At 40.4% G+C, this 26,774-nt stretch overlaps 1 protein-coding gene across 3 annotated transcripts; it reads left to right on the top strand.

Moving 5' to 3' along the window:
• The first annotated feature begins 1,588 nt into the window (after window positions 1-1,588).
• Window positions 1,589-25,403, top strand: map3k4 (mitogen-activated protein kinase kinase kinase 4). Of its 3 annotated transcripts, none has more exons than XM_087802379.1 (27): window positions 1,589-1,919; window positions 6,289-6,497; window positions 8,581-9,989; window positions 12,134-12,394; window positions 13,248-13,400; window positions 13,618-13,775; window positions 13,869-13,985; window positions 14,131-14,230; window positions 14,340-14,423; window positions 15,579-15,854; window positions 15,916-16,065; window positions 17,298-17,459; window positions 17,583-17,716; window positions 18,649-18,727; window positions 18,805-18,883; window positions 19,627-19,720; window positions 19,919-20,032; window positions 21,417-21,517; window positions 22,180-22,260; window positions 22,435-22,626; window positions 22,706-22,776; window positions 22,849-22,965; window positions 23,028-23,187; window positions 23,253-23,375; window positions 24,626-24,732; window positions 24,839-25,018; window positions 25,080-25,403. In XM_087802379.1, exons 1-27 carry the CDS (start codon window positions 1,885-1,887, stop codon window positions 25,098-25,100), a joined length of 4,767 nt encoding a protein of 1,588 aa, XP_087658505.1. In that variant the 5' UTR covers window positions 1,589-1,884; the 3' UTR covers window positions 25,101-25,403. The 3 variants fall into 3 exon arrangements, with proteins under 3 accessions (XP_087658505.1, XP_087658507.1, XP_087658506.1); XM_087802380.1 differs by lacking the exon at window positions 1,589-1,919 and adding an exon at window positions 2,101-2,190; XM_087802381.1 differs by lacking the exon at window positions 19,919-20,032 and having other exon boundaries at window positions 1,591-1,919.
• Window positions 25,404-26,774: the final 1,371 nt, after the last annotated feature.

Genomic DNA, 26,774 nt, shown 5'->3' with positions numbered 1-26,774 from the left:
AGCATGAATGCTCCTTCCCAGGTGCAAAACAAATCGACTCAAGGACTCATTCATTCCTCGGGCTATTAAAGTTAGAGTAAATTAGAGTTCGGGGGCAGGAGTGGAGTAAAAGTATCTGGATGTTCTGTTCTATGTTAGTCTTTGTATCCTTTGTCTTTGTTATTTTTCTTTGATCGATGTTCTTTATCTTTAGACTTAGATCGTATCATCTTGTTCTTATTTTATTTAGATTTATTTTTTATGAAAAATTGCTGTGAAAAATTGTTGCGTTTTCTGTGGCTATTCGAAAACAAACAATTTCCCGAAGGAGATCTCCTGACGGATCAATAAAGTTTTACCTTACCTTACCTTAGGCTTGATTTATCTTAATTATCTTTGTGTTTGTCGTCCTTGCCCAAACAAATGTCTTTCCTTAGACATCATTTTTACTGATATTGGAAGTTGCTTTATAAAATATATTTTCATTATCTTATCTCAAAAACCTTAAGATCTTTATAGGTCACAAAGTTAACTTTAATCGACTTTGAGAAAACCATATCATATACTGTATGTAACATGACGCCCTCTGGCTCTCAACCAGCCGATCAAAGCAGAAGAGAAAATTTTTCTTTGTCCTTCATTGTGATGATTTAAATTATTATGGTGCAGGATAAACAGTACAATATACATAAAATAATCTAAGTTGTTGTTTCCTGCATGTAAAGAGAACATGTGCTGTATATACTTAAGCTACACTTGTTTCTTGCATAAAGTTCTTAAGCACTACACTGACTCCTTGAAGAAACATCAAGACATTTTTATTCGTGCAGGCTTTTCCTTGATTTTCTGAGACTCTTGTGTTTGTCTCTGTGTTGTCTTGACCTTTTAAGTATTTATTTTATTGAGTATTGTTTTGATTATTTAGGCGCTTTGTGACCCTGGTCTTGAAAAGCGCTCTACAAAAAAACAGTGGTAAGAAAGACACACTTACACTATCATTTTTATCATAATTAAATATGTTTTTGGGCTATGAGTAGAAATAAAGTAGGATATATTAAAAAAGAAACAGAATTGAAAAAATATGTTCAAGATTTACCAGTATATATTATGCAATACAAAGCATTTTTCACTAGAGGGCGCAGTTCACCATTCACTTTCTTTTTCATACACCTCTGTTACGTTCAGTTAAAGTTAAAGGTATATATATAACTATATTTCATATGACATTCTGTTTTATCTCAAATTAAATGCTCATTTTTTTTCTACACTAAGCAGCTGGAACGCTTTTCGATAGAATGCAACGTATTTACAAGCGTGATGCCATTTACAATGTCAATATAAACTGATTATATAATTTATAACTTAATCGTGATCCTTTTTTATTCTATTCATAAAAGTAGATACTTACACTGTGTTTTATTTTAAATAAAGAAACCAACTCGTCCACATTGACAAAATAAAGATTAAATGTATTTTTTGGAGTGTTTTTTTTTTTGTTTGTTTCTAAAAAATATTTGATTGTATTTTAATAACGATTACTATAAGTGTTTTTTTCTTTAAGTACTACACAACAGTGGGATCTCTCGTTCACCATTTAACGTTCACGTTAAAAGCCACTGTGGCTTAAGTTTGGAACAAAAGGGGAAAACAGTGTCCCAGACATGAGCCACCCGAGCCGCCGTAGTAATGCACTCGCCTGCTGAGGCACTCCTCAATGAGCTCTGGTGGAAAGATGGCGACAGCGTTTGCACAACCGAGAGTCTGCTGTGCCGGCGGACCGAAAGTGCTTCTCATGGAACAATAAACCCCCCTTTTGCAAAATTTTAACGGTGCAAAGTACGTCTAAAGGCGCCTAGACATGTTCCAGCTCATGCACGCTCGGGATTAAAGCGCCACTGCCTCGTTATGGAGCCTCCGGATCGCAACAAGCCCAGCAGCAGGTAAAACCCAGCAAGTCTAACCACCATCAGGACCTTTAGCGCTTTGCCAAATAGAGAGCCGATCGTGACACTGCTGTTCGCTGGATGGGGAAATGCTAGCGCATCCCGTAGCCTCGCACTTCCTGTCAAATAGTGAGACGCGCGCAGTTAATGCATTTTTTTTTTGCAACACTGGACTTGCAAACTTTTTCAGCGCATTCGCATCGTTTTTGCAACTGTATCCGGGTGACTCGTGGAGAAAAAACGAAAGAAATGCGATCCGAACGATGAGGTAGGGGTTGGTTATGGACGAGCTAGCTAGCGACGCTGCTAACTAACAGTGTATTGTTCACCAAGTTTACCAACAATGGTTTGCCGAGGCGAGGACGAGCGAGTAGAACGGTGCACATTCTCAAGTTGGAAAAACGACTAGTTTGTGTTTCTGTTCGACTCTATGCTCGTGCTTTTTTATTTATTTTTTTAAAAAAGCACAAACTTGTCTTTGCAATAGTTAGCATGTTGCTCATGTCTTTAGAGTTAACACGGCGCCTGTGTGTTGTGGTCCAGAAGTTGTTTTTGCAAAACCTAAGACGGTTTCTATTTCTGTATGCATCCCGTTTGCACAGCGCTGCCGTTGTTTTTATTTCTTTATTTTGTTGTTCAACTTCGTCATATTCCTGCAGCGAGCTGGTGTTAACATCTGAGAGTCGTCTCAGGAATCTGCTGTTGTGTCTCTCCGTCGTTTCTCTGCAGAACCACCTTATCATTGTGGTTGTTTTTTTTACCACTGACTTTTAAACAAGTGCACTTTATGTAATAGTTTTGAAGAAATCTGCTTTCCTGTTTATGTTGCATCGAAATTGCATTGACTGCATGTTTTTTAAATCCTGAATTATATGTAATGAATGCATGCATTGTATTGATTTAATGCACAAAATAATAGATTTATTACTTGCAAACTTAAAGTTGTAGTTCACCTAACATTTAAATTGTATTTTCTACTTCATGTCACCCATCTTTTTTGGAGAATTTTCATAGTAATCCTTGTCTTTTTTGGAGTAATAAGCAGAAAATACCATACGACGGTCGTGACCGTGGCTCACTATAACTTTTTTCTGCTTGTCTTGTTAAAGCGTCCAGTTTCTCAGTTCACGGTTACGCCATTGTCCGTGCACATGCACGAGTTTTACATTAAAAGCTTCCGCTGCAGACAAGCTTCAAATAATGCGTTCTAAAAACTTTTTGGAACAATTTCTTATGTTGAGAATTCAATACAAGATGGACGTAACAGACAAAGCAGTATGGATGTTTTTGGACGTTTTTTGGTGTGTGTTTTTGGACTAAGAAAAGTGAGCCCTGATCACTGCTGTCATACGGACATGCATTTCTGCCTGTAACTCCAAAAATGCACAGATTAAACCCTTGGCAGAATTTCTGGTGAACTATCTCTTTAAATGGGAATGCTGTGGAATAAATGCATGCGTTGTTCGTCTTAAATGCACACAACCAAAATATCTATTATTTGCAAATTGAAATTTCCTGCAACTATTGAAGGGTATTTGATAAGAGAAAATGTCTGATGGAGTCATTTAAAAGCAGAAGGCTTCTGTAGATCATATCTTGTTCCCAGAGTCACTCTGAAGACATTACGGCTCCAAAATGTTCCAATGATCTCAGGATGTGGTGTAATGTGTGTGTGTGTTCACTGTATAACAGCCTGGAGCCCGAGAGTCACTCGCAGCTCGAGATTGTAAATGACCAGGATCACAGCTTGTCGAATACAGATGGACCTTCTTCCTCAAGCGTTTTTTTCTCTGCCATCCTTTCTGCCCACACCTGACTCAGAGAATTTTCTCAAGTCATTCTGTTTTTTTTTTGTTGTTTTTTTTAAACATTGGCATCTTCGTGAGAGCATGTGATTGATGTGTGCCGAGTGAAAGCAGGAACATAAAATAACCTTTTCTCTTAGAGTTGCATTGCAGCATTCAAAAAAATGAAGTAGAGACTTCAGTCAGACTGATCTCATCTGAAAGGTGGAGCAGGATTGTTTCTACTCTGTATTTGTGGTGTAGCTGAGGTGACGGAACGTGTAATTTAAAGTTTACTTGTGGTGCCGTCTGCAAGCATCGTCTACATTTTGGATTACATGATAACCAGCGGACCAGAGTTTTTTCCCCCCTGTCTCTCCTTTTGTGGAATGATTTTTTTTAGTTCCCGAACTGTTCTGTGACTTTTATAAACACAGTGTATTCTGGCTTGTTTTTGCACAAGGACACCCTTCTGCTGTAGAAAGTTATGTATGCTTTACATATTTGCATGAAGGAGAGTCTGGGAGGTCACATTGTTCCAGGAATGGGTGGGGCCAAGTTCTTTGTGTTTGCTGTTTTCTATGGTACGTTTCTGTGGAATGATCAGCCCTGCATGTTTCAGCAGGGATCAACAGAAACTCAGAGATGCATGACACTGTTCGTGACCCCCCCCCCAAACGCTTTATCAGACTAGTGCCAAACGGTAATATGTGCACGACTAAAATAGAAAAAGTGTGCTCTTTCGAACCCGGTCAACTTCTCCTCCTCTTTCCTCGGTCTGAATGAAAAATCCCCTTTTTTAGTTTTCGGGCATTGTGAGCAAGCGTGCTCAGTAACCAGCTGTGTGCTATTCAGCTATGGGCCTCATGGGCCACGTGTCACCGCTATACAATGGTGTGCCCCTTCCCCGGTACAATAGTGTGGGTGGCTGGATGTCAAAGGTCAGCCCCCCCACCCCCTGACTCTGGCTAACCTTGCTATCAGTGCCGTGCAAAAAAGGCTCTCGAATTTGTGCTGTTTATTATGCACTAAGTGTTTCGGCCTGGAGGCTTTTTGCATTCCTTTGGCCTTTATTGGAGTCCCAATGAGCCATAAGATGAGCCATTGAGAGCAGCCAGACACCATCTGCAGTGATAATTTACTGCTGCAGATCAGCCAGAGACAGCTTGAAGAACACGGTGCAGCTATAGTGGCCTGCAGTGGCACAGGGCCCCCTGAACCAAGTTCTTTTTTTTTTTTTTTGTTTGATGAAATCACACAGTTTAACTGTAACCTTTGCACAAAGTGTGTCATAGCAACCTAACATATGCACAACAGCAATGGCGTCATCAGTTCCCCTGCTTGTCATTCCACAGTGATTAAGTCATCCTGTTCTGCACAGAGAAGCGTCTTTTAAAAATGGGTGTCGTTCCCCTTCTCACATGCTCGCGACTATTTCTGTCCCTCGGACTCCACGGATCAGCGCGGGGAATGTTTACAGATGTGAGCACAATTTGATCACGAGCGTGATATGTGCTCTCAGGCATATATAGCTTTTTGCAAATGCCCTTTTAATATAAGCTCTTTTCAGGCGCCTCCCACGTGAAATAGTTGTCTCATTGTGAGTGCAAGAGTAGTTGCAGTGTGTGCAGAACCTCTTTTCAAACGACTCAAAGTGTCCTTTCATGCACTTGTTTTTTTTTTTGTTTTTTTTTCTGCCTTCTCACAAGTTCTTTTTCTGCTTTGATGAAGGTCGTGCGGAATCATTCCGACGATTCTTGAGCAGATCTGAAGTCAAAGGATGTGCAGCAGCAGGTGTCTGTCTGCCGTCCTCGATCCACAGCTGCTCCAGAGGGACTGAGCGCGAGTGTGTTTTGAGGAGGGGGGGGGGGATAGAGACAGATTGGGCTTCATGGCAGATGGGCATTCGCTGCCTGAACTTTCCCTGCAACTCCTCAGCCAGCCAGTCTCTTTGTTGTCACATCTCCCCCGGTGAAAGTGCGCCAGACTTTTCAATTTCATATGGGCACGTGCAGGGGAGAATGCCTCTCAGCCAGATGATCGATGGGGTAACACATGGAGACCACCGAATAAAGACTCAAGTTTAATTCCCCCCCCCAACCCCACTCAACCTCTTCTTGCTCTTTGTTTTTGTCAGGGGGGTCAGACCGACCAACCTCTCCTTTTAATCCTATTAAAAACCCCTCAGAAAGCCTTTAGGCAACAAAGCCCTGACATGGTAATCTGCAAAAGCGTGCTTCTTGAACTTTTTTTTTCTTCACTCCTTTGTCAGCCTGGGAAGTGTTAATTTTAATCTTTAAATATCAATTGAAAACCACCCAAATATGTTGATAGAATTGTGATGTTGCTTAAGATCATGCAGTGAGTCTTAATGAGACTTTGTTTAGCTAAATAAACCTTTTTTAGTCTGCGCCACACTCTGTGACCACTTGTGCCTGGAAGTCTGTGGTTACACACAAAGACACTTGCTTTTGTTGGGTAGAAAAAATGTAAACAGAATCTGAACATCTTGTGCTTACTTAAAGCTAAAATCCTTGTCATGGTGGCAAGAAAATAAATGGCATTATTTACTTTTTCCCCAGGCAGGGAAACCGGGTGCAGGATGAATCGCAACCAAACGATTTGGACGACGCCTGGGACTGTCCCAGTGATGATGAAGAAGAGGCTGTGTATGGTACGTCGCCTCCAAATACCCCCCGCCAGATGAAGCGCATGTCCAGCAAGCATCAAAAGAACAGCCAAACGAAGAACAGCCAGACGAAAGGTTCTGGTCGTTCACCCAATAGTAAAGGTGAGTTCTACCCTTGGTCCAGACGGAATGAAACATGCTATGCTTTCTATATGAGGGATGGCAGAAAATATAAACTATCAGAAAAGATGGGAGCAAAAACAAAAGTGTTGTGTTCCTATTTTTGTTCAGTGAATTTTGGTTTCAAAATGAATCCAAGCAGTTACGACTTCATCAAGAGTAGGGCTGCACGATATTGGAAATGTATGCAATATTCGATATTGGTGTCTTGAATTGAGATAACGATATTAATGCGATATATATTTTTTTCTTTCACCTAAAAATTTGGCCACGTGCAGGTGCGAGTACTGTAGGGGAGGTCCGAGGGTTTGGATGAGGAATACAATGCGATATTTCATTTATTTCCGCGCTTCGGTGCTGACATGATCGGAGAAAAATGTAACTTATAACGCTCAGTTTCACGGGACTTGCATCGGTTTTCTGCGAAACTGAGCGACATCAGAGAGGAGCTGCCGGCGCGTCGCGATATCGCCAAATCAATAATAAATCTGACCTCATTGTACACGCACACAGTTTTTAAATGACCTGACGCTAACATCTTAGCTTATCAGCATACGACAGTTTACACCTGTTGGGAAGTTCAGCAATCTAATAAGAAAACAACTGAGATGAGATGAAAGGTTTTTACAATATGTTGCTTTAGCAAAGGGGGCACAGCTCACAGACGGATGTAAACGACAACGAGACATAGAAGTACAAATTTACAACTTTAAGGTAAGGTAAGGTAAAACCTTATTGATTGTTTGTTGATTGAAATTGTTTGTTTACAGAACGTGACACTGATTGGTCAAAGTGCGCGATTAAGAAACGCTTGATTTATACAATAAAAAATGATGCATTATCGATCTCGATATGGATATGGCACGTACAAATATCGCGATATTGATATTTTTCCGATATATCGTGCAGCCCTAATCAAGAGTCATGCAGTCTGTAGATTCTGCAACACCAGAGTCAAGTACTTCGGCGGTACTACTAATATATCCCCGATTTTACAGTAACACAATATATACTATTGTTTCCCTCTGCGTCCTTATACGTATGATATCAACAGATACTTGCCAATTCGAACCCATTCTTGTGAAAGAAGTTGGATTTTTGCTGAAACGGTTGAAGCTTCTCAGCCGGACAAAGCACTGGATTGTGAGAAAGATTTTCGTGCCAGTCTTGCTCACTTGTGGCTGCAGTCATTGTGGCGGAAAAACTCACAGCTGCATAGTGACAAACTTGTTAAGAATCTTGTGGCTTTTTGCACCTGTCAAAGTCCGAATAGTTCAAACATGACTCTTCTTCGATCTATGTGAAATAGTTTTTCAACAAGATGGAATGTAGCTACTATATATTTACCCTTAAACTGTACTTTGCACGCTAGGACAAGAAAAAAAGTAATTTTGGTGAGCAAATTGAGTCTATAACTTTATTTAAAGGGCAACTAATGTGAAAACTCAACTCACCAAACATACTGACATTTTCCAAATGTTGAAGTCTTCCTTTCCAAGATGTATTAAGTCCATTCATCCATCATGATAAAGTAATTACCTAATAAAGTTGTCCTCTGTCTGAAATCTCAGCGAACAAGAGGTTACGAGAGCGAAGCCCATTATGACGTAATAATGGGCATCGCTCCACCTCTAGCCAGCTGTTATTCGTAAACCCCGCTTTGTTTATACAACAAGTCCCTCCGAGGGGGAGACTTCTGGGATTGATGACGTACAGTGACATACCTAGATGCTTGACCAATCACAGCAGAGTGGCTGTGGTTATGGTAAAAAAGATTTAATATTCAAGCGTTTTCAGTTTTCTGGAAAATTTAACTTTAAATATTTCAACTAAAAATTAGTTTTCTATACACGGACACATAATGATGAGTACATTTTAAGATACACTTAAATCAATACATTAAACCCTCCATTACTTCTTTTGATTCTTGTATTCTATTGACTGTATGTTTAGAATATGCTGCATACCAAACATGTTTAAGAATTTAGCTTGAGGGCTGATCATTAAACTGTGAGGTGTCCAGAAGATAATAACTGAATAGTTTCCATGTCTTTGTGTGTTCTAGTGGACTTCAGCTCACCGGTACTGAAAGAGTTTACCAGGCCTGTGGAGGCACCAGAGGAGCACAGCTACAAGCTGGGCAAGAAGCAGAGATCCACCCAGCGGACTACTGAGAGAGACCACAAAAACACCTTTGAGGGCTCATTCATGTTGGACCCACTTTCCAAAAGTCCCTTTGGCGCCCTCAACATGGATCCCAGGAAGCATTACTTGAGCTTGGGCTGCAGCAGCTGCAAGCTTCCCGTCTCCATGCCACACTTGCGGACCCATCGCCAGACCTCCAGGACGGACTGTCCCGCCGACCGCCTTAAGTTCTTCGAAACGCTAAGACTGCTGCTCAAGCTCACGTCTATGTCCTCCAAGAGGAAGGAGAAAGAGCAGAGGGGCCCCGAGAACATGGCCTTCATGGGTCATAACAATGAAGTGATTTGGTTGGAGCTGCAGGCGTGGCACGCTCGCCGCTCCACCGGCGACCAGGACCTTTATCTTTTCACGGCGCGTCAAGCCATCCCCGACATTATCGAGGAGGTGCTGCAATTCAAGGTGAACTACGATAGCTTACGATTGGGGCCACAAGCGTCACACTGGGACTGTCAGTCTTTTTCTAAAGTAGAGACTACTGGACTAGAGAATCCACCTGCTGTAGTGGAGACCAACCACTGTGGAGTGGATCCTTGGGGGTTCAGCGCCGCCTCCCTGACCGGAGTCAACGCAGCAGAGCCTTTGGGTTCCGGCACCGAGTGCAGGGAACATCTGCAGAGGCAAAGGCAGGCTTTCGAGCAGGTCAAACGGGTGATGGAGCTGCTGGAGTCCGTGGAGGCGCTGTACCCGTCTCTGCAGGCCCTGCAGAAGGACTACGACAAGTATGCGGCTCGGGACTTCCAGGGCAGAGTGCAGGCGCTCTGCCTGTGGCTCAACATCACCCAGGACCTCAACCAGAAGCTGCGCGTCATGGCCACCGTCCTGGGCATCCACGATCTGTCGCGCATCGGCTGGCCCGTGTTCGAGATCCCCTCGCCCCGCTGCTCCCGGGGGAACGAAGAAGACGAGACTGAAGAGGACGACGGGGAGAACGACTCCACCGCCACCTTCACCGCCGAGAGCGACGGTGAGATCAGGGAGGACGAAGACACTGAACTCGCTCTGGAGGGAGAGATGTCCACCACGCTGACTCCTAAATTCGCCCGCCTGCTGTCGGAGGAAGAGTTTCTTCCGACGGCGGCGGCCGGCAGCGCAGAGGCGCCAGGAGGAGGAGGAGGCGTTTTCTGTCCCACAGCCATCTACCGACCATTTGTGGATAAAGCCTTGAAGCAGATGGGACTGCGTAAACTGATCCTCAGACTGCACAAAGTGATGGACCGATCGCTACAGAGGTCTCGTGCTGCACTGCTCTGCCACACTCCTGCATCAGAGGTTTGAAGCCCATCATCTTGTGCTTGCACCTCCATTCAAACTGTGTTGTGGTTGTACCGTATGAAAACGAAACATTTACCATTTGAAACATTTATTAAAAAATCAGATTTTATACAAGTAAGGTTAAAAAAAAAGGGTTCATAGAAGGTGAGAAAATAACCTTTTAATAAAATGATTCTTATTATTTAATTTAATGTAACTTGATTGTCAATACCTCGGAAGTAAATTGAGTCCATTTCTTACACTGCAGTAATAAAAAATAAAAAAAATTCTTTAAGAAGGCATAAAAACGTTTTTATTTACCTGAAAAACTGCAGTCGGTTAAATAATCAAGTAAAAAAAACAACACATTTTAACAATACTAACTAAAAGAAACGAATGAGAAACACATTTCACTTATTTCTTGCTAAATAAAATAACCTGAATACAAGTTATAACACAATTGAAACTATTATAAGGTTTTTTTTTCTATTTTTTGCCCTTTTTCCCTCCCGATTAAGATGAAGTTTTGAAAACAAACATACACTTTTGAATCAAGTTGGCGAGCTTAAGGCTCTTATTAAGGCCAGTGGTTAATAATAGCTACAGTTGTCTGCTAGCACAGCTAATAATAAAGCAACTACTATTATATATCGGTGTAATACAGTGATTTAAAGAATGAAGGCCAAGTGTGTGTCACTAGTATCCATTTCCTGGTGTTTTTTTTTAATCCGAATACAGCGTTTGAATCTCCATCTTTACTATGGTCAACCCATCTAGATTGACTAGACCTAAAAACAATTTACAGTATTTATTGAAGTAAAATACATTTTTAGAATTTGGTGACACTTGCTTTTGTAATACATTTGCTAAATGGAAAAGAGATGTTATTACAGTTCTTATGGGCTGTCAAGCTAAAGAAATATGTGATGAAGACAAAGCCTTATTATTATTATTATTTTTATTATTATCATTACTACCTAAAAATGCATATAAGCAAGTGATAAATAGAAGCTTTTAGGGAGGTAGTAATAAATATTATTATGATGCCATAAAATATTCATGCTTAAATTGATTGCCTTTCTCTACTGTATTTATAAGCAATTAGTTTAAATATAAATTGTGTAGCAACTTTAAGAAACGCATTCAAACTTGATTGTTTTCAAACTTCTAATAACTCAACTTAATTTTTCACAAAAGGGACAATTTCTCTTGTTTTGATTTGAGTACTATCGCAACGATCTTGAGTTACAGAATTTAACTTGCAGTGAATAATAATAAATAAATCCAAAATAAACTTACTTGTCCGCTTTAAGATATAATATCTACACAATCTGTTGTATACATCATCTGTGTGGCTAGGCTTTATGTCTAAACCTGTGTTCTGCATGTTTTCTTATTGCAGTTTCATATAACTTGCACCACCATAATGCAATGACATGCAAAGGAATCCATTGCATTTATAGCTTCTTTTTTGTAAGGCTTCTACAGAACTGTGACAAATCCTCAATTATTTACTTCCTCATACACTGCAGTTGCCGCCTTCCACTCCTTAAAAATACCTGTTTCACTTTTTAATCACTTACATGTGTATTTATTCCATCTGAAATCCATGGTTTAAAAAAAATATTTACAGATTAAGATTGATGTTTAATTCCTGGTGTTTTTTTTAATGCATGACTGACAGAATAGTGGGTGGACAGTCATGATGAATTTAAAATATATTCCATAACATTTATAATGGCAGTAAATGGCAACCAACCAAAATGAAAGATTGACTTATCAAACCTTCTAATTAGTTGAACTTTAGAGACGGTTATTCAGCTCAAGACTTCTTAAACTGTAAATGGAATGTGCAGACTTTTAGGATTGCCTCTGTGTTGTATGCGATTATGACATGGGGTGGCTGCGTAGGAAGGAATGTGAGGAGCGCTGACGCTCCAGCTGAAGAGTGACGAGGCAAAAGGATTAAACTGCACTCCTTGCTTTTTGTCATTTATGGGCTTGTCCATTATATGAGCAAATGACTGTGTAGAGCAACCATAAAAGAGATGATGAATGTGTTTCAATTCTTCTCTTGATATTTATGGTGATTTATTGTCGATGAATCATAAAATAATGTCACGTTTCCGTTTAGAAATAATTGTTTGAATTTCTTGTTCCAGTTTGCAGACTTCCCAGACCCCATGTTGTACAGCGACTACCTGCCAGAACTGTCCCGACACGTGACCTGCAGCGGCCGGACTCCTCCCGAGCTGGGAGCCGATCAGGTCTCGTGGGAGGATCTGCTGGACATGGACCTCCCGTCGTTCAGACCGGCTTTCCTCGTGCTCTGCAGAGTTCTGCTCAATGTCATCCACGAATGCCTTAAACTTCGACTTGAACAACGGCCCGCCGGAGAAGCTTCTCTGCTCAGCATCAAACAGGCAAGACGTTTGAGCAGCGCACATTCCTTTTGTGCTGATTAACTGGTGCAGTGCATTATGGGGGATGAGTAAAGGCAGTTTTTAATTTTTGATTTGTTTCATTAAATCGACATGTCAGTAGACTTGCAACTAGGAGTGGGCAAAAAAAATAGATGCCACAATATATCACAAAATTCTTTTTTTCACTATATTGTATAAATATTCACCGCTCTGTGTTGTTTTTTCCCTTTTAAAATCCTTTCTTTTTTTTTCGTGGTCCTTTGATGGTTTATATTTAGTGAATAAAGTGTGTATAGTCACACTTCCGGTCACATCCCCCGCTACTGAAAGAAAAAAGTAATCCCTTGAGATCCGAGGGAGGACTGAGGACAAGAGGATACAACAAGATCAACTCCAGCAGATCTTAAATCTGATTTCTTTTTGGCGTATTTTCATTTTAAAACTAATAAAAGTCATGCAGTCCATAAACAAGTACTCGAAAAATAACTTAAAATATAGCCTTGTTCCTACAGTATTGTATCGTTGACCCGATACGTATCACCTGATTCTTGACAACACACCCCCCCTTCTTGCAACCAGACAAAAAAGAAGCAAATGTTTCATTGATAAATCATCCTGTCAACCCAGCTTTACTGAGTGATGGTTATCCCGTCGCACCCTTTAGCATGACTCCTCTATCGCATGATGTAAAAACTCCCTTCGACACCTACACACAATTTTAAAACGGTGATTAACCCGCACGTACCATTTAACGTCGTGGGAGGAAACAGGAGTGTCTCAAGCATATTTGTCTGCCCTCAAAAAAAACAATCCTTGAAAATTAAAAGTCAACTTTGTGTCTTCTGCCCTGCAGTTGGTGCGCGAGTGCAAGGAGGTGCTCAAAGGCGGCCTCCTCATGAAGCAGTATTATCAGTTCATGCTTCGCGGCGTGGTGACCGACGCCCAGGGCCTGCAGACGAACGCCAACATCGACGAGTTCGAGGAGGATCTTCACAAGATGCTTGTGGTAAGCGTCAGTCATAACTAACGATAAGAGCTGAGGTTTGCTTTCGGTGCTCTTGGACTCCCCCTAGAGGTGTGATGTATACCGTGAAGACACAGATAAATGAGAGAGTGCCATCTAGTGGCCTTTCTAAATGAAGACACGGTATCATGATACCTCGTCAGCTGTTTCATGAGGCTCGTATTGTACAGTTTTTGTGACATTAATGTTGCTCCTCCAGGTGTACTTTGACTACATGCACAGCTGGATCCAGATGCTGCAGCAACTGCCTCAGGCCTCTCACAGTCTAAAGAACCTGCTGGAGGAGGAGTGGAATTTCACCAAGGTTATCACGCCATGCATCCGAGGAGGGGAAGCCCAGTCCGGGAAACTTTTCTGGTCAGTAGTTGTTGTAATACATACCCCCCCCCCGTCAGCTCGTCCCTCTTCCCTCATTGTGAACATGCAAGTTTGCTCTTTTTTTCCTCGCAGTGACATCGCTGGAATGCTGCTCAAATCCACTGGGGAATTCCTGGACGCTGGCCTGCAGAAGAGCGGCGATGAATTCTGGGAGAGTTCCGATGACAGCACGGTATCTGATGAGATGAGGTGAACTCAATAATCTTCAATGATAATATGAAGAAATGCATATACTTGTACATTATACGTCATAAGTTCAACATGAATACACTGATCCACTAGTCGTCATCAACCAATAACTAATATATATTTATGTTTTTTTTGCTGTGTCAAGGCGGTCCGTGATAGAAACTAGTCGATCACTGAAAGAGCTGTTTCACGAGGCGAGGGAAAGAGCATCAAAGGCCCTGGGCTTTGCCAAAATGCTTCGAAAGGTGAGACACTGCCCTAAATAAAACCCACAAGAAAGACAGAGAAAGGGCCTTGACCCACTTCGCGTGCTTGGATGAGGACAGTGTGTTCTAACGTGTTTATCACATGCAGGACCTGGAAGTCGCTGCTGGTTTCACCATAACGAACGGAGTGACCTGCCTCCTCGAGGCGCTGAAGAAGAGACACTATGTCAAGGTCTGTCTGGAGATTTCACTCGAACTCCTTCTGGTGGAAAACATGCTTCTTCACACCGACATCTTGATTTTGTTGCACAATAAGAGCAGGAGTGGGCAATTGAACTTGTTTCAAGAGCCACTTACACCTGAAGATGAAAGGAACTAAGATAGAGAAGCGTTGTTTAGACACCTGTACAACAAACATTTCAGAATATTAACAACACTAATTCTGCTGCCAGAAAGGTCTGTTTTCTCCTTTAGTATTTCTCCGTATACACATTTTAATTTAGGATAACCTTATGAAGAAAGAAGTGAGGGCACTTTGTCCAGGTCTAATAAATGAAGAGAACCTTTAGCAGCTGAGGTTTTACAACACAGAGACAAACCTCACACACATAACACACATGCATGCACAGACACAGCTTTGTTTTAATCGAGACTTGGACATATTGGTAGTTGAATAGGAACTGCTGCAGGAAATTGTGAAACTAATATTCCAGTACGTGAATTTACTTTCAAATTTGAGAAAAGTGAGGCTCAGGGGCACAAGGTCGGATAGAAACTCTTTTGTCTTTCATTACTTCTGTCTTTTAATTACAGTAGTTGAAAAAGTTATTTCTTTTTCATTAATTTACCTTTTTATAAGAATCTACTGCCCTTCAAGTTTACCAATATTTGAATATTATACTAATCTTCAGATATATATTCAAATAAATGGATACCCTTTAACTAGAACGGATTTTAAAAAAGCAATATTTTGTGAAATAAGCTCATTTAGAATAAATGTCATGGTTTGGTCACACTTTTTGATATCCTTCTTTGAAGCATTTTGCAGCAAGTTTTTTTTGTATATATTACGACCTTTAATATTTCATTCTTTCCTCATATTATGGCATCTTCATATTCATTTAAGCAAATAGTCCAAGTAAACAATGTGGCTGCTTTTCATATTTATTTTTCTACCCCTGATCTAGAGAGTGTAGTGTTGTTGTGGCTGCAGAGATGTAACCTTGTGTGCAAACCATCAAATCACCAATTCATTCATCATGACCCAGAAAGTGTAAAACGAGGGCAATTTAAACGACGAAAACAATTTCTGCATAGATTGTCTAACACTTTCCCCTTGATCGTCCGCTTCTATATTGACATTAATTCAATACTCGTTTGTCACCAGGTTCAGATTCCAGGCCTGGAGGAGTTGCAGGTTTTCGTCCCCTGCAGCTTAAAGGCTCAGCGACCTCTAATTCTGCAGCTGCTCAACGCTGCGGCGGGAAACGACTGCTCCAAAGAGCCCGACGAAATAGTGGAGGACGACGATGCCTACCTCCTCATGAGCAAGCACGGGGACGGAGACTCCGATTCGACCGACTCGGACTGGGCCCGGTGGGACGGAGAGCTCCTCAAACTGGTTCCCCAGATCGAAACCGTTGACACTCTGAGGGCTATGAAGGTTTGTTTCTAAGAGCAGGCCTGAGTGCGTGATTGTGAGTCTGACCGATTGTTGTTCTCAGGTGGCCAACATGCTGCTGATAGTGATGCAGTCGGCTCATCTGGTGGCTCAGAGGAAGGCTTTCCAGCAGTCCATGGATGATGTTCTCACTCTTAGTCAGGAGCAAACGTCAAGTCAGCCTCTGATCGCGAGTGCCCTGGAAGAACTGAAGGTACTTTCATGACCCAGCACTTTGAATGACAGCCATGGAAACATCCCTTTGTTGTATTAACTGCTACACGTCGAGTCAGACCAGGACTTCCCCAAGACTCTCACATGGAGCCGGAAAACACCATAATGGCATAAAGAAAGTGAAAACTTAAAGTCGAATGCAAAAAAAATCTTTATTAGAAGAAGCAGTTTTATTCATTAAAGGTATTTTAAATTCCAATTTTTAAAGCGTAGCTCGTATTAATGTCTATATTATATACTCATCCGTACGTTGTTCCTTCCAATGTATTTATTTTTTCATAATTATTAATGCTATTAATTAATTGTTACTTCATAAATTAAGTTTACATGTATTAAATATTAGTTAGAGGTTGACGAAGCCTCATGAAACAGCTGTGTAGTGAAGAGAGTGTATCTTGATACAGTGATACATGTATCATACTTGATACATACACTTTATTTTGAAAGGCCACTAGATGGTGCTCTAAGTTTGAAAATTATGCCAGGTTTCATATAATTTTATGTTACTAAAGTTAGGCATTTTAAGTTAAAGCGCCTTTACAGACACTGGTCACCAGCCAAAAGTTATAAAGCAGAGAGCGCCATCTTGTGGCCTTTCAAAATGAAGACACCGTGTCATGATGCCTCATCTGCTGTTTCATGAGGCCCCTATGGAACTTTCACAACCCATCACTAGTATATAGTAGGAAGTAATAACCGCTACTAATCGAACTGTAAAATTGCAGTATAAAATATTGTACTTGTGTCGTCACAAATATTTTAGGATTGGATGTAAAATAATGAGGTTTAAGTAACCAAATACCACTTGTAGATAATAACTGGGAAAAGTGGTGATATATGTGGCCCATCAGATTAAAACCATGAAATTGATGATGTTAAAAAATACTTTCTATGGTTTGAGGTCGTTCATCTTGACCCAAAAGCAACACAAAGGGATAAAACGATTACATTTTTTTTTCGCGCCTTCGTGTCACTGACCCTGAGCTAACACAAGGGTTAAGACTTGTATATAACTTTAAAATGTTTCTGTGCTGGACATTTTCTTTTTATTTATTTGATTAATATTAAAATCAAATCCTTGATGTCAAATGATCTATAATTACTTAAATTATTTTTGTTTTTGTCATTGCAAAATTACAGTGAGTAAAACTATAATATTGTAGAAAATGCACTTGTCCATTCAAGAACTTACGAAAGTCCCTCTCGCCATAGAATGAGGCCTTGCAGCTCTGCATAAAGATCAACACGGCCATCGACAGAGTGGAGTACATGTTCACCACGGAGTTCCAGGCAGAAGTGGAGGAGTCGGAGTCTGCCACGCTGCACCAGTACTACAGAGAGGCCATGATTCAGGGATACAACTTTGCCTTCGAGGTAAGAGGCAGCATATAGTGTTTATACTCATTGCATATGTGCGTGTGCTTGTCTGTCAGCATGAGTTATAATCCCCCAAAAATGCTGTTTAGAGTGAAACTCAACCCCACACTCTTCTTGCAGTACCACAAGGAGGTGGTGCGTCTGATGTCAGGGGAGTTCAGGCAGAGAATCGGCGAACGTTACATAGCCTTCGCCCGCAAGTGGATGACGTACGTCCTCACCAAGTGTGAGAGCGGCCGAGGCACTAAGCCCAGGTAATACATCTCTTTACACCCAACACTCTTTCAAATTCAAATCGAGATCAAATTTTAATAGAGTCCAATTTTCGAACGACTGAGGCTGTGATTTAGAAAAAAAACGGAAAAAACAAAATGCAACGCTGACTCTACAGTTGGTGAAAGCAAAATCAAAGAGACAAAGTTGCAATCACAGTTTTTTTTGCATTAAAAGGTGTAAAAATGTTTTGGGTTTTGCACTGTTGTCTGTGTGATTAATGTATAAATATTAGCTATATTTTCATTTCCAGTTGTGTTGGGCAGTGCTATGTTATTTATTGATTTTATTTCACAGTTTAAAATTTAAATAAAGATTTTATTTATTTATTTCAAATCTATTTATGTATCAGTGAATTAATCTAATTGATTCTATCCTACTTTGTGTTGGTCATACTACACAATGACTTGGATGGTATGACCAAAAAAACCCTATAATGCATCGCAATCGCAATGTTGGTAAAGTAAAAATGTGTGGTCATATTGAACATGAAACACTGAATTTTAATTTGCATTGGGCATAATGGGCATCTATTATATTAGTGATGGTTTGTTGAGGCCTTATGATACAGTGTCATCATTTTTGAAATTCCACTAGATGGCCTCATCAGTTTGATAGTGATGCCCACATTCATTTAATTATTTGATCAGAGCCCAATATTATAAAGCAGAGAGTGCCATCTAGTGGCCTTTCAAAATACAGACACTGTATCATGATACCTCATCAACCCATCAGTATAATTTATCATCGTGTTCAATTGTTATAACATTGTTGTCTTTCTTCCGACTGCATCATCTGATTTAAAATGTAAGAAAATGTAATTTAAATGTAATATATTTTGAATACCTAACATATTTACTGCATTGCAAGTCTCTGTTATGCAGCACATTCAATAACTGTTGTTCTTCTGCAGGTGGGCGACTCAGGGTTTCGATTTTCTTCAGGCCATTGAACCTGGCTTCATATCAGCACTACCGGAGGACGACTTCCTGGTAAATGTTCTGTTTTCGTCCTCACCTTCTGTGCTGCTGTCAAAACTATATGTACATGTTCTTCTTCTCGTCATCAGAACTTACAAGCGCTGATGAACGAATGTATCGGACATGTGATCGGCAAACCTCATAGTCCTGTTACTGGCCTGTACATTGGTAAGATACATTTCTCTGTGTTCGATGCAATTCAATTCATTTGAATCCTGCAGTTGATTCAGAACTCTGAGAATTCTGACCCGCTCCACTAGAAGAACTCCCATTTCTCCGATCCTTAAGACGCTTCACTGGCTTCCAGTTTCAACTTTAAAATTCTTAAGACGTTTTTATTTGTTCAGGCTTTTTTTCTTGATTTTCTGGAACTCCTGTTGTGTTATCAGTTTTATCTTGCCCTTTAAAGTATATATTTTATTGAGTATTGTTCTGATTGTTTAAGCGCTTTGTGACCCTGGTCTGGAAAAGCGCTATACAAATAAAAATGACTTACTTACTTATTTTATTTCTTTGGAGAAGCCTAGAAATTTTATATTATTTTAGGTAATTTAATGTATTTTATCCAATATGGGCGAAGTATGGCCTGGGGGCCACATGTGGCCTTCTGACTGTATTCATGCGGCCCTAAGGTCACAGGGCCTTCCTCTGACCACATGACTCTTGATGAAGTCGTAACTGTTTTCATTTTTCTGTAAACCAAAATATGTCCAAATATCGTCTTTAAAATCTGCTGGAGTGAACGGTATCCTCTCGTCCTCAGTCACACGGATCTTGAAGTATTTCAATGTTGCTTTAGCTGTAGAGTACATTTTCTTCTTTTTGTCATTTCACAGTTTGTCATTTTATTGTTTCCTTTAAGGAATTGGAAAAAAAAAGTTGATTTTTAATGATTTGTTTTTTCTCCTCAGCTCCGAGAAACAGCCCCCGTCCCGTCAAAGTCCCTCGCTGTCACAGCGACCCACCCAATCCAAATCTTTTTATCCCAAATGCTGAAGGTTTCAGGTTTGTTCTCAAATGTCACTTGGGTTTTCTAATGACTTCCTGCATGGCTTACCTTTCCTCTTTACTCGTGTTGCTGCTCCGTTTGGTTCAAGGTTCTGTGTGTTTGACTGTCTGTCCTTTTAACCAAAAAACGCACACCATCTACACACTTAAAAAAACTAGCCAAAAACTTGGCTCCTTCCCTTTTTTACCACGCAGCTCTCGAAGTCTCCCCTGCGACCTCCGGAATCAACTGTTACCTAATGGCCCTCGGGCTATCCCTCAGGGCCCCGAACACACCAAAGCAGCCAGCGGCAACCCCAATGAAGTCAGGTAGCAAAAACTCCCAAGTTATCTCATCCGAAAAAAACGAAACATGAAAACCACTTCATCTTAAGGAATATGAAATTGCTTCATTTACGACACAGCGTTGCATTTTCAAAGCAGTCGTTTCTGTACTAAAATGTACAGATCTGTCAGGATGCAGTATCAAACCACTCTTTCATTTCAACTCTGTATCATTCTATGCAGTTTTTCACTGTAGGAAAAAAATTGAAAAAATTGTGCGACAATGAATCTTAATTTAAAGTCTCTTAATTGCTATGAAAGAGCCTTTAATATGTTGATTTAAGTGTCTCTTAAATAGATCTTGGACTCTATTGTATCATCAGTATGTGTCTGTTTGTACAAAACTCTATTTTCATTTAAATAGTTACATTAGAAAATGTGCTTAAGCTTCGCCCACTTAAAAAGCTTCCTTTTTTCTGGAGATAAAATCTTGTTTACCATAGCCACTCCCACTCCACTGTGATTGGTCAAACATCAAGGTGTCATTAATCTCGGAAGTCTCCACTTCCAAGGGACTCATTCAATAAAGAAAGTGGGGAATGATTACAGTTGGCTGGAGGAGTGAACCCATTATTACGTCATAATGGACTCCGCTCTCGTAACCTCTCATCCGCTGAGATTTCAAACGGGGGGGAAGAGGGGAATTATATAAAGTAATAACTTCAAAACATCCTGGTGAAGGACTTACTACATCTTGGAGAGGAAGTTGGGTTTTAACATTAGTTGCCGTTTAAATAAATAAGTGGAAATATATGCAATATATAGACAATTATTTTTCAATGGAAAACATGGCTGACTTAGGAAAGGTCATATTAATACTGCAGTTATGATTGCACTCGTAGGAATACTGTAAATATTTTAATGTGCGGCGGGAACATGTAGGACACAAGATTTATTTATTTAAATGTTGTGTTATAAATCAGTTATAATGTCATGAATAAAATACAGCGTGTTGATGGCTGCAGATTATCTTGGTTTACTAGTCCTGTCTTCTGGTCTTTTCATCATCAATTCTATTCCAAATCTACAGCGACAGAGCTTCACAAACTAACAAGACTGGTGGCAGAATGTAGAATAACAAGCATAGATACTGCAATCCTTTAGTGGGCTGATGTTTTATTCAAGGCTTAGTGCTTTCAAATGAATCTCTGCTTTAGCTGCTGCTGTTAGATTCCTGGCTTCTGCTCCTGTCGTTTGAGTCGCTGTGACAAGTGTAATTATTCTCTGAATTGGCTGATGCATGCTGAACTGTTCAAGGTGCTCTTCTCTTGTGACTTCTACCAACAACATCTTGTCAAGCCGTAATGTTTTCCCCCCCCTCGTGACAATTCAGCCATTGAACCCTCACGATACATCTGTGAACTTGCAGAGGCTCCAGTTACCACGAGAATGACCGTCTGTCCTCAGTGGCCGCCGAGCTGCATTTTAAGTCCCTCAGTCGACACTCCAGTCCGACGGAGGACCGCGAAGGTTAGTGCTTCAATTTCCTTTTTGACTGATTTTTTTTTTGTTTTCAAAATATGTCCAAAAATTAGCTTTAAAATCTACATGAGTCAACTGTATCCTCTCATCTTTAGTCACCTGAATCTTGCAGTATTTCATTGTTGCATTAGCTGTGGATGATTTAATGACTGCCGCCACCTAGCGGCCGGAAGTTTAATTGCATTAAAAAAATAAACAACATTTGCATGTTTAATTAATACTTTGTTAAACACACTTTATTGAAATATACACCATAAAAGAACTATGATAACACATAAAATATGATTTGCAAGACGAAGAAATATTAAGCTCCTTTTATTCGTCCCTTCTTTTTGTGTTTTGTTTGATGGTCCCTTACAACAGTCAATTCAATTCAATTTTATTTAAAGTGTGTAATCATAACAGTGATACAGTTAAAGTAAGACTATAGTTGATTAAGGGAAAACGGATCCCAGCAATTCAACAATGAGCAACAGTCACGGTATATAATGTGGCCCCTGTGGAAATCTAATTGACCACCCCTGGATTTTAACGTTTTGGTTATTAAGTGTTAAAGCCTATTTTAATGATGTTAGTCTAATCCTGTGTCCTCACATTATTTCAACAGTATCTGTGCAAATGTTCTGAATAAATGAACTGTGTCTCTTTAGAGCCGACGTATCCTAAGGGAGACCCCAACAGTGCCACTCGCAGGAGCTGGGAGCTTCGTAACTTCATCAGTCAATCGAAGGGTGAGTATATTCCACTGTTGGTGACCTTTGAGAATGTAGAGTGTACCATTGACGGGTACACTCTCTCTTAAACACATGTCAAACTCATGGACGGTTGTCTGTAAATCAACATAGATGAATGTGAATTTATTTACAAGCAGCAGAGTCTAATCTCACCCGTCTTTCCGCATACAGACCAGGCGGCGAGACAAAGCCCCATGGAAGCCGTCCGTCGCTCCATCCGCAAGTTCGAGGACAAACGCTACGCCGTGATGAAGCAGCGCAACATCATCGGACAAGTGTGTCACACGCCGAAGTCGTACGACAACGTCATGCACGTTGGGCTCAGGAAGGTGACCTTCAAGTGGCAGAGGGGCAACAAGATAGGTGAGGAGCCCGGACGGCGTTTTTTTACAGTACGTTATTCCCGATTCCCAACTTTATTGACACTGCCTTTCGTGAACAGGCGAGGGACAATACGGGAAAGTCTACACCTGCATCAACGTCGACACTGGAGAGCTGATGGCCATGAAAGAGGTTTGTTCTGAACCAGGAGCTGTTTTAAAAAAACTAGAACATCCTCGTCTTATTGATTCTTGTCTTCATCAGATACGGTTCCAGCCCAACGATCACAAAACCATCAAAGAGACGGCGGACGAGCTGAAAATATTCGAAGGCATCAAACACCCCAACTTGGTGCGATACTTCGGAGTGGAGCTCCATCGGGTAAGACTTCGGTAGAAGTATAAGCAGGTGTTGGTGTTAAAGTTTCCCCACGCGGCTCCCAGGAGGAGATGTACATCTTCATGGAGTACTGTGACGAGGGCACGCTGGAGGAGGTCTCCAGGCTGGGCCTGCAGGAACACGTGATTCGACTGTACAGCAAACAGATCACGACCGCCATCAACGTCCTCCACGAGCACGGCATCGTCCATCGAGACATCAAGGGTGAGCGTTTGAGAAAGTTCTCATCATCTTTAAGTTGTGTTTCATTGACCTTTCCTCCACTGCAGGAGCGAACATATTCCTGACGTCGTCCGGCCTGATTAAACTGGGAGACTTCGGTTGCTCAGTGAAGTTGAGGAATAACACCCACACCATGCCCGGGGAGGTCAACAGTACACTGGGAACTGCAGGTTAGTTCTGACAGTTGAGCTGTTGTCCAAGAAGCAACGATTTTATTTGATTAAAAATATCGACATTTTACAAATAGTCGTTTTTTCAAAAAGAGAATATGACCAGAAAAGTAAGTGATTTAGGCAAAATCATATTCCAACATTGTTTAATTGAGGTGTGTATCGGTAAGAATCTAGCGATAAGAACAAGATTAGATCGGAAGTACTTGCCTGAGGACTCTGGTGTTGCAGAATTTACAGATCACCTGACTCTTGACGAGGTGGTTACTGTATCCTCTCATCCTCAGTCATCGCCGTTATCTCTCTGGATTTTATTGTATCTTTAACAGTGGAGGATGTAATAAAGTGGGAGTTTAATTGTCACACAAAAATTCACAGACGCTGTGAATATTTTCACATCAAAATAAATCGTATTTAAACATATGTTATTTTACACAATTTAAATATAATTAAATATAAACCATAAACGAAGAATAAACTACTTTTTTTAGAAAATGAATTGGTAAAGTGCATTTGAATATTGATACCGTATAATAACAAAATAAAATAAAAAAAATCGAGATGTGTTTACTCAAAAACCTTTTGTTTAACCATGTAAACGTAACCTCGTGCAACAACACTAAAGATAATTAAATATATTTGTTTCTGGCTCCTCCCGCTGTTTAAACTGTGTAATTGCAACATGCAAGCTTGTGCATTTGTTTACAACACAAGATAACAGTTGGTTTTTTTGAATGGGTTGTTTGTTCCTTGAACCTTAAAAAAGTTATCTCAGCATTTTAGTCATAATTTCAATAAATGAAACCGCCGTCTTGGACCCACTGAAGCTTGATGTTCGGGTGGTGACCGGAAGGGTCCAAATATATTTTTTTAATATAAGTTGCGCGAATGGTCTTTAAAATATATTTTAAAATATGTCATATTTCTACATGTTGCATGTTCCACTTTTCATGAATGAAACATTTATTTAATCTATTATTAGTTATTATCAATTAAATATGAATGCATAAAACGGACTTGCTTAGAATTATGAACTACAAAGTCTCTGAAAATAACAAAACATTTTCATAGTACATTTTATAAACTTTAAGCCGCTTTTTCAACCAAACCTAATACAGGAAAAAGAAGAAAAGTCTGAGTCAAGTCTATGTAACCATCATCTAAAAACTCTAGATGAGAAAACATCCAAGGTGGAACTGAACTAATTGGTTGGATATTTTTGTGACCCGAGTTTATTTTTCTTCATCCAGCCTACATGGCGCCTGAAGTCATCACACGAGCGAAGGGCGAAGGTCATGGCAGAGCCGCAGACATCTGGAGTCTGGGCTGCGTCCTCATCGAGATGGTGACCGGGAAGGTAATGATTCTGCTTCAACTCCTGGGATTAACAAAACAAAAAAAATTGAGCAACCTCTCGGAGATGGTTGCAAATGTCAGACGTTGATCGGATCTTTCCCTCGCAGAGACCCTGGCACGAGTACGAACACAACTTTCAGATCATGTACAAAGTGGGGATGGGTCACAAACCTCCCATCCCAGAGAAACTGAGCACAGAGGGGAAGGACTACCTGGCTCACTGTCTGGAGAGCGAGCCCAAGCGACGCTGGACGGCAAGCATGTTGCTCGACCACCCCTTCGTCAAGGTGAGTCGACTCAAGATCTCTCTCGTGTTGAACTTTCTCTTGACTTTCTCGTGCTTTGCAGGTTTGTACGGACGAGGAGTAGAAACGACTCTTCAGGGTTTACACGAGAACGCACTACTGTACACGCTGTTGGACAAACTGTGGAGGAGGTTTGACTGAAGGCACATGGAGTTAAACTGAGGAAAACTCGTCATTTCAGGGGACCCCGAGCGATGGCGGCGCCCGCCGACCGACGCGAGGAGGCCCCCGAGACTGTAGATATTGTACGGATAAATATTTGGCTTTAATTCTTGTACAAACAATATTGTAATTATTGCCACGTTTGTTTCCGACTGGGAAGAAACCTCTGAAAATGCTTTGAGGAATACTTTTTATAAAGAGAGTTGGGGCGGGGGGCGGGGGGGGTTAACCTATGGCACTTTTAAACTGTTCTCCTGAAGGGGCAGTTGTAGAGAAGAGGGAGGGGGGAGTGGGGGGGGGAGGTCAGTTAACCCCTCACAGAATGGAAGGAAAACCTTGTTTAACCTTTTTATGAATTACGAAACCATCAACTTAATTTATCTGGTTTGGCCTGCAGAAGGAAGGATCTCGTTCGTTTCTCGTTTCTTTTTAATGTAATTTTATTTGATGAGGAGTCCGGTTATCAGTTCTAATTGAGACACAATGTGGGGGGGGACTGGTGTCCCCCTCCCTCGCTGCTGAACACACACACAGACATCCACACACACACACGACAAACACAACTCCTGTTCCTTTGCTGCTCTGACAGTGTTGTATCTACAAAACATATTAATAAATCAATCTTTTAAGACTCGTGTGTGTTGTATGCAAAATGAAAAGAAACCTTGAATCATACACAAGATGTTCTATGCATCGAATTCCACGTCTGATGTGTTTTAAATGCATACATTAGTACTTTAATCAAGTATTTTCTGGCCTTAAATGTTGGTCACCAAATTATGTTTCTCTTTTCAATGCATGTTAAATCCCTCCATCTTACTCTTTATTGTAATGTTGTTCACCGTACCTATTAAATAGTTAATGTTTTTTCCCCTAAAATAAATAATGTAATGCATATTATGATGAGACCTATCTCTGCAGGATCTGAACTTTGATCCATGAAAGCGGATGTTTAATACATTTTAATTGTGCTGATAAATCCTGCAATAATAGCAGGTCAAATCTGTAACTCAATTTCTTTATCCTCAACAACTTAAATATTTACAACTTTTAACGTGTTCATGCTCACATTTTTCTTTGTCTGAACTTCACATTTAAGTTGTAAACATTCTTCTTCCTAGAGATTCTTGACGTGCAAATGCTTTACAATTCTTAAACATTTCATTGAATCATTTTACAAAATAAACTTTATATTCTACGATTTATATCTTAATTCCTCAACTACTTGTTGTCCTCATAGTTCAACCCAAACAAATAATACAAAAATACAAATTAATTTGATTATTGTGGAACTGAAATATTTTATTATTTTTTGATGTACCTTTCAAAACATCTTTTTTTTTGGAATATGTTTTAAAAATGGATCGTTACTTCGTTATCTCACTCAAATGCGTGTGTCACATATCACCGACAGGGGGCAGAGTTGCGTTGTATTTGCGGCTTTCTTGACCCGAAATGAACTTTCTGATCTGAATTTGGCTTTTCTTTTTATTTGTTAATATTCGTTAAACTCATTGAATATCATCCTAATATTTAAGCTCTCTAATGGTTGAGAATGTATTGGAACCTTTGAGAA

This window comes from Callionymus lyra, chromosome 11 (genome assembly GCF_982586985.1).
Source record: "Callionymus lyra chromosome 11, fCalLyr1.hap1.1, whole genome shotgun sequence".
Classification (NCBI taxonomy): Eukaryota; Metazoa; Chordata; class Actinopteri; order Syngnathiformes; family Callionymidae; genus Callionymus; species Callionymus lyra.
This window is presented reverse-complemented; position numbering and strand designations above follow the sequence as displayed.

Excerpts from the sequence above, each read along its gene's own strand:
- map3k4 (XM_087802379.1), top strand. The coding sequence starts at position 1,885 with ATGGAGCCTCCGGATCGCAACAAGCCCAGCAGCAG. Across the intron at positions 14,424-15,578 it reads AGAAGAGACACTATGTCAAG|GTTCAGATTCCAGGCCTGGA; the intron begins GTCTGTCTGGAG and ends GTTTGTCACCAG. Across the intron at positions 19,721-19,918 it reads CCAAATGCTGAAGGTTTCAG|CTCTCGAAGTCTCCCCTGCG; the intron begins GTTTGTTCTCAA and ends TTTACCACGCAG.